This window comes from Diadema setosum, chromosome 10, assembly GCF_964275005.1.
Source record: "Diadema setosum chromosome 10, eeDiaSeto1, whole genome shotgun sequence".
NCBI classification, from domain to species: domain Eukaryota; kingdom Metazoa; phylum Echinodermata; class Echinoidea; order Diadematoida; family Diadematidae; genus Diadema; species Diadema setosum.
The window spans coordinates 37,168,299-37,175,374 of record NC_092694.1 but is presented as its reverse complement, the minus strand read 5'-3'; the positions used below and the strand labels follow the sequence as shown (position 1 = coordinate 37,175,374).

General features: G+C 47.5%; 2 protein-coding genes across 2 annotated transcripts; both read right to left on the bottom strand.

The window, feature by feature from the left end:
* Nucleotides 1–273: 273 nt before the first annotated feature.
* Nucleotides 274–3,269, bottom strand: LOC140233999 (uncharacterized). Its single transcript, XM_072314085.1, has 2 exons — nucleotides 1,821–3,269; nucleotides 274–1,746 (listed from the first exon to the last, which is right to left on the bottom strand). Exons 1-2 carry the CDS (start codon nucleotides 3,267–3,269, stop codon nucleotides 274–276), a joined length of 2,922 nt encoding a protein of 973 aa, XP_072170186.1.
* Nucleotides 3,270–3,293: 24 nt separating this feature from the next.
* Nucleotides 3,294–5,651, bottom strand: LOC140233998 (uncharacterized). Its single transcript, XM_072314084.1, has one exon. The coding sequence runs from the start codon at nucleotides 5,649–5,651 to the stop codon at nucleotides 3,294–3,296; it is 2,358 nt and encodes a 785-aa protein (XP_072170185.1).
* Between the last annotated feature and the right edge of the window lie 1,425 nt (nucleotides 5,652–7,076).

Below are 7,076 nucleotides of genomic sequence, written 5' to 3'. Positions count from 1 at the left end.
ATTTACACAACAACGAACAGATAACTGCTCTAAGGTCGAGACCTAATTAACTAGATCCAAAGGTGAAATTCAAACCAGTTAACAAACGAACATTCAAATAGAATGCTTTCTAAAGTCCAAACAGAGCAAATTTAAGTTTCACCGTCTCCATTAGGGCAAGAAATCGCTTGTTCAAGTTGATAACCAAATTCAAGAACTTAGTAGCCCAAAATGATCTGAGCTGACGATGAAAAAACAAAGGCTACAGTGAATCCTTTCTTCGGAAAAACGCGATTATTTACTCAGTCCTTCAGTTACACCTTGAAGGTCTACTCTCTCTGTCCTCTTCAAGAGAAGAATCAGCTTGGTCACAGGTCTCTTTGCGACTGACTTGTCTGCGTAACGAAGCTCGACGACGCGAACCAGCTCATCGTCTCCAGGGAAGGTCTGCAGGATTTCAGCCATTCGCCAAACGCCGCGCCTCTTGTCTTCTCCGATGACGAGCACAACATCACCCGCTTGTAGGTTCTCTGCTGCACGTTGGTTTTTCGAGCGCGGTGAGAGCTTTTGTATGCAGTCCATCCACCGTGCCCAGAACCTGTCGACCATTGCGTTGCACAGCTCTCTCCGCTTCCTGAAGTCTCCATTATACTGCGCACAGGGAACATCAGGGCTCGGGAGATCTCCTCTCCCAATGAGGAAATGATTCGGAGGAAGAGGGGGATGATCGAGAGGTGAAGATGACACAGCTGTAATCGGTCGACTGTTGATCAACCCTGAAATCTGGCTAAAGACTGTTTCCCATTCAGGGAAGGGCAAACGATCAGCTTTCACGAGATGCTTCATGGCTTTCTTGACCTCTTGCACCATGCGTTCGACAGCACCCTGATGGTGGGGTCCACCAGGAGGCCCAAATTTCCACTGCACCTTGAAGCTACTACAGTGTTCCCTCAGTTCTGTCTGGTCCAGTCGTAGGTTGAGCGTGTTGATCGTGTTGTAAGCACCACGGAAGCAGGTCCCGTTATCACTGGTGATGGTGGCCGGTGCACCCCTGATGCTGATGAAGCGATCCAGGGCCTGCAGGAAAGCTTGTGTCGAAAGGTCTTGGACACAAGTGAGATGAACAGCCCTGGTAGCCGCACATGTGAACACAGCACAGTAACCCTTGGCAGTGATGTTGCGGCTTACCTTCACGTTTATCGGCCCGAGATAATCCACGAGCGTTGTCTGAAATGGCGGTGAGAAGGGCTTCACACGACACTCTGGGAGGTCCGCCATTTTCTGTTCGACTGGTCTCCCTCTATGCCTACGGCACACGATGCATTCCTTCACCACGCGTTTGGAGAGTCTCGTGTCACCGACAACCCAATACCTTCTCCTCACTTCCGCCGCAGTCCTGAGTTGTCCTCCATGAAGAGCAAGGGAGTGTCCATCTCTGACAATCAGTAAACTGATGTGGCTTTCCTTTGCGAGGAGATAGGGATGACGAGTGTCGTATGATATCGGAGCATGGCGAATGCGACCTCCAACGCGGTACACTTTTTCTCCTTCGTCGAAGAACGGATCGAGGCGCATTATGTTGGCATCTTGAAAGTTGATGTCCTTCTGCGCTTGACGTATCCAGTACAACTCGGCCTCTTTCAGGAGTTTGGCAGACGGCCACTGCGAAATCTGCTGGGTAAGCTTCTTGTGCCATTCTTTCTTTGGACATCTCTCACGGATAACACTCGAGCTGTGACCATCTTCAGCCTTTGCCAATTCGAGAAGCTGGTGGGATCAGCGATTGCGGTAGTGTGAGCCACTGCATTGACTTTCAGCGTTAGTGTCTTCGCATTTCGTACATGGAATTTCTTCTTCTCTGGATCCGAAGTGTCGTCCTGGATGTTCTGCGGTGTCTTTGGCCAGGACTCAGGTGGTTGCTTCAGGTAAGTTGGTCCCTTGATGACCTCAAGCATTCCTTCCGCGGTGGTGCCTCTAGAGACGACGTCAATGACATTCTGATCGGTCGGCACGTAGGCAATGTCCTGGTGAGGGTCGAACTCTGAGGTGATTTCGCCCACTCTGTATGCGACAAACGAGCGAAAGGACTTGGACTGTCCCCGCAGCCACCTTACTACAGTCAAACTATCCGTCCACATCTTCGAATAGGAGATGGTGAAACGAAGGGCATCTTTCAGAGCAACGATCAGTCTTGACAGTAGGAGAATGGCCTGAAGCTCCTTCCTTGGCATACTCGTTTGTTTGAATGGAGTGAGTCGGGCTCTTGCAGCGACGAAGGACAACTGTACTTCCGTGTGTTCAGTCTCTGACCATCTCAACCAGACGCCAATGCCCATGGCATCTTCAGACGCATCACTGGCTCCGTGTAGAGAAACCTCTGGCAATGGCCTTTTCCCTCGCAATGTGTCAGGAATGAGACATCGTGGGATCTCTATGGTAGATGCTGCTTCCAAATCCACCTTGATCTCCCTGACGATTCGACAGAGCTCAGGTCTGTCGTTGAGTGGCGTGTCCCAGTCGACATTTAGCTGCCACAGTTGCTGGAGTAGAATCTTCGGCCGGATCAACAATCCAGAAAGCATACCAAACACATCATAGTATGATGCCGTGTGAGCCAACAACTTGCGTTTGGTTAGGAGAGCATCTTCCATGGGCTTGACTTCTTTTACACTAAGTGTGTCAGTCGAGAGGTTCCATTTTGTTCCTAACACAGATGCGGTCTGAGTGTCCTCCTCAGAGTCGCACACTTCCTGTACGTTCGACTGCCACTTGCGAATGTCAAACTTGCCCTTAGCAAGCGTTTCTACAAGCTTGGCTTTCATATTGACGGCTTCCTCGACATTGGTGACCGATTCACTCAGATCGTCCATATAAAACTGATCGGTGACAACTTTCTTCAGTTGCTCATCATCGGGTGCGTGTCGATTTATGACGTGCCTGAGTGTGACAATTGCTGCCGTTGGAGAAGGCCTGTCTCCGAATGTCACAGTGGTGAGTTCATAGACTTGAATGGGTTGTTTCGGGTTTTCTCGAAAGACGTACCGATGGAACCTTGCATCTTCCGGGCTGATCTTGATTGCCTGAAACATTTTTCTGATATCAGCGATGACGCCTACTTCGTTCTCTCTGAAACGCAGAGCCACGTTGAACAGATCAGCATTAAGGTCTTCACCCTTCACGAGGTACTCGTTCAAAGAATGACCTTGGAATCTTGCCTTTGCGTCGTAGACGATCCTGACTGGGGTGGTAGGCGAATCTTTCTTTACTGCAAAATGTCGCAAGAACCACATTTTTCGCCCAGCTTCTTTGTCCTGTCAAATTTCTGTGTCACTGGCACGACGTGAGACACCTCTGTGTTGCAAGTCCCTCATCTGCTTGCAGTATACGTCCCACTCCTCAGGCCTATCTCTGAATTGGCTCTCTAAGCCATGCAACCTCTTAACGGCGTAGTTGTAGTTGTCAGGTAAACTGTCAGGAGACTTCTTCCACGGCAATCTGACTTCATACGAGCCGTCCTGACGCTGAGAAACACTTTGCTCCATGGTTTTGGTTGCTCCTCTGTTCAAGATCTCTGTTGAGCACTTACATCGTCTCGGTTGCAAGGCTACTGTCTCCAGGCCGAGGAACTCCTCTAGGGGACCGATTGCCGATACGTTGACGTAATTAAGCAGAGCTGTAGGGCCTCCTGAACGTCCTCCTTGGATAAACCATCCCAAGGGGCATCTCGCCGCCGCTGGCTCGTCAGGCTTTTCCCCAAGGATGTACTCCTCCCATACCATCAAGTGCGTGTTGTCAACGCCAAGCAACATGTCGACAGTTTCAGACGAGGCGGCGTGAATATCCACTTCCCTTAGATGGGGATACTGCTGGAGGTCTTCTGCTTGCACGACAGGGGCTTCTCCACAAGGCTTGTCTATTTCTGTGACGGAAACTGGGTACGACAAGTTTCCCCCGATGTCTTCGATGAAACAATATAATAGTCGAAGCTTTCGTCTGATCCTGGTACCGCCAACCAGACTCAGATCGTGATCCTGGTAGATGTCTTTCTCGGTCTTGGAGAAGATGCCCTCTCTTACCAGGGTGGCCTGACTCCCACCATCTAAGAGAATCCGCACCAGCTGACGGTTATTTCCGTGTCGCAGATATCCCATCACAGTGGGGAGGACGCTCTGTAGTGCCCCTGTGTCCTTGTTCGCGACAGTCTTCACACTCGCTGAAGTGGTGTGTGGACGTGTAGGTGGCACATTGAGATCCTGCGGAGATGACGAGCCTTGATATTTCCCTCCATATACAACAGGGCAGATAGCAGAGAAGTGTGAATCATCACCACAACTCTGAACCTTGCATGGCGACGCAAACTGACACAGCTTGTGGTCGTATGGGGATTTCCCTGCAGGGCAGTTGTCATGACCACATCTGCTGCAGATGTCATTCTTTTTCATGACGTCATACTTTTCCTTTAGACTGAGGTTCCTGAACTTGATGCACATTTTCAGGAAGTGCGTATTCGAGTTGACATGGAGAGGACACTTGGGAACCCCGGAACGCTTCCCCTCTTTAGATTGGATCTGTTTAGGTGGATTCCACGCTGCTGCATTTGAAGACTTGCTTCCTCTGTTTTGACTCATCTCACAGGTACTCGTCTTCTCTGGGAAAGGTGACTTCGCCTTCTCTTGGAGTAGGAGCTGTCTATGTAGCCACTTGACCAAGCCTCCAAGGGAGTCACTGATGTGCTCGTCTCTGACATCTCTGTAGTAAGCGATGCGATGTCCCTCAGGCATCTTTTGCTTGATCTGACTTAGCATGATTTTACTATTCAGCTCTCCAGAGAGGCCGATTGTTTCGGCCTGCATCTCAAATACCTGCAAGGTTTGAACAAATCCAGTCATGGCATTTAGACTAATCTTGCCCTTGATTTCGTACGGCTTCAGGTTTTCCAAGTCACGGAGTAGACTGTCGACAACTCTGTCTTGGTCTCCGTACTTCTCATCAAGTACCTGCCAAGCCCTCTGCACATTAATGCAGCCCTTTATCATGTTTCGTTCGCGAGCATTAATCATGGCTTGAGTGAGTTGGTAGAAACACTCTATCTCTGTGAGGTCAGCAGCACAATGTTGAAACAAGGTACGGAAACGCTGGTAGTCCTTGATGTCACCGTTGAAAGTGGGGAATTTCATCTTCTGCATCTTAGGTGTGCAAGCTGAATGTCGATGCATCGGAGAGGGCGGAGTTAAGGGAGCAATCGGTTCTGGACTTGTAGATCGAGGTTGCCATGACGCAGCCTCGGCTTGCGGTGCCGGATCTTGAACAGCAGATGGTGTAGAAGTAGGGGGAGTTGACGGCGTCACGGGCGGGGAGGTAGGCGGCTCACCACAGCTTGCGGACCCAATGGACTTCCTCGCACGTACAATGGTCTCCACAAACCTACTCTCACACTCTCCCATCCAGGTCTCCTCTTCTTCGAATGTCGCCTCATCTGTTATATTTTCGACCAGCTCCGCATGCTTGCTTTCAACTTGTTTGAATTGACTTTCCGCCTTGGCTATGTACCCCTTTAAGGTGTCGACCTCACCAAAGGTTTCCTTTAATAGCCTGTCGATTGAGTTTAGGGTGCGTGTCAATCCCCCTTTGGTGTTTTTCCTGATCAACTTTAATTTCTCTACATCAGCCATGGTATTGTTCTGGAATCACAGCCTCTTGATGGTGAGTAAGTTGTTATAGCACGATAAACGTCAATGGTGTAAGTTGCATCCTGAATCCAATATACAAGAGTTGTTGAAGCTGTGATGGATTCGTATGCAATCTCTTCAGATGGACACGTTGTTGCAATAAAAGAACAAAGAAATCCTCGGTTTAACGTGATGTGGGTTCTTTATTCTGTTACACAGCATTATCAGCGATATGTAACTGTGCATACTGCAAACTTGCGCTTGCTAGTGTGATATATTCAACAACTGTGTTGGAATGAGTGGTTCCTGTAAGATACAAACAAGAAGAAAATTATCCATATAACACGCCATACAAATCAGTATGCTCTATTTCAACTCTACACAGAAAAAGTAAGACGATAATGAATATTTTCTTTCTTTTCTGATAACGTGATTAAGGCCAGAATATTTTAACAACGTTTATATCTTTTCTAAATAACTCATGAGGGTGGCTGTGTATCTATAATCATGAGTATTGCCGTTATGTATCTGGTGTAATCTACAAGCAGGATAAACATAATGAACTTTCAATATTCTGTCTAAGTCAGACAAATCATCGTCGGTTAATAAACCTATTTAACACAATCAATATATGTCTTGAAATTTATGATTGTAAACGCTCAATGCCACATCTCACATCAATGTCACTATAAGACGTCCTGTCACAAATTGTGCATTAATAACAACGAGCATTAGATTCTCCCTAGCAACCTTTTTGTGGTCTTAAATGAGACTATCAAAGAATCTACAGCTAGACATATCACTATAATTTCAACTTTAATATCCCTCCGCGTGCATGAACTTCGTGCGTGGAGCGTTCCTAACACAAATACCTTAATGATATACATACGCGAAAGGATATAATCCAACTTTTACGTTTTAACGTGAGCAATACATAATACCAGAAAATCCGTTTGAAACTCCACGGATTCACATTCACAATACTATCATTTCGGACCGTTCTCCGATAGGGAGAGGTCTTTACAAAGACCGTCCAAAACGTTCAACGTATTCTCATTAACACTTTCCACACCGCGGACCATGCACCACGCACGCTACACTGAACGTTAATGCAATTGAACAATGCACGGAACAAAAGACGCTAATACGTAGTACAGCGTATACGGCGATGACCTTGACCTTGAACTTGAACATACATAACCTTATTTCTCATTTACGGTTTTTCCTCTTATAGTCTTAACTCCCTGACCATGGAAGCTTTGTTTGTTCCTTAAATGATGCACAAATCATAAAGAAACGATTTATGACATACCTTGGGTTGTTGGACTTCATCACATTGTCCAAGAAACCCAAACTGTAAGCAAACTGCTGTGGCCAACTGCTGAGCAAACTGCTGCTCTTGTGGAACGACTGACCGGAACTCTTTGC

Excerpts from the sequence above, each read along its gene's own strand:
- LOC140233999 (XM_072314085.1), bottom strand. The coding sequence starts at position 3,269 with ATGTGGTTCTTGCGACATTTTGCAGTAAAGAAAGATTCGCCTACCACC. Across the intron at positions 1,747-1,820 it reads CAGAGAAGAAGAAATTCCAT|CTTCTCGAATTGGCAAAGGC; the intron begins GTACGAAATGCG and ends TGATCCCACCAG.
- LOC140233998 (XM_072314084.1), bottom strand. The coding sequence starts at position 5,651 with ATGGCTGATGTAGAGAAATTAAAGTTGATCAGGAAAAACACCAAAGGG.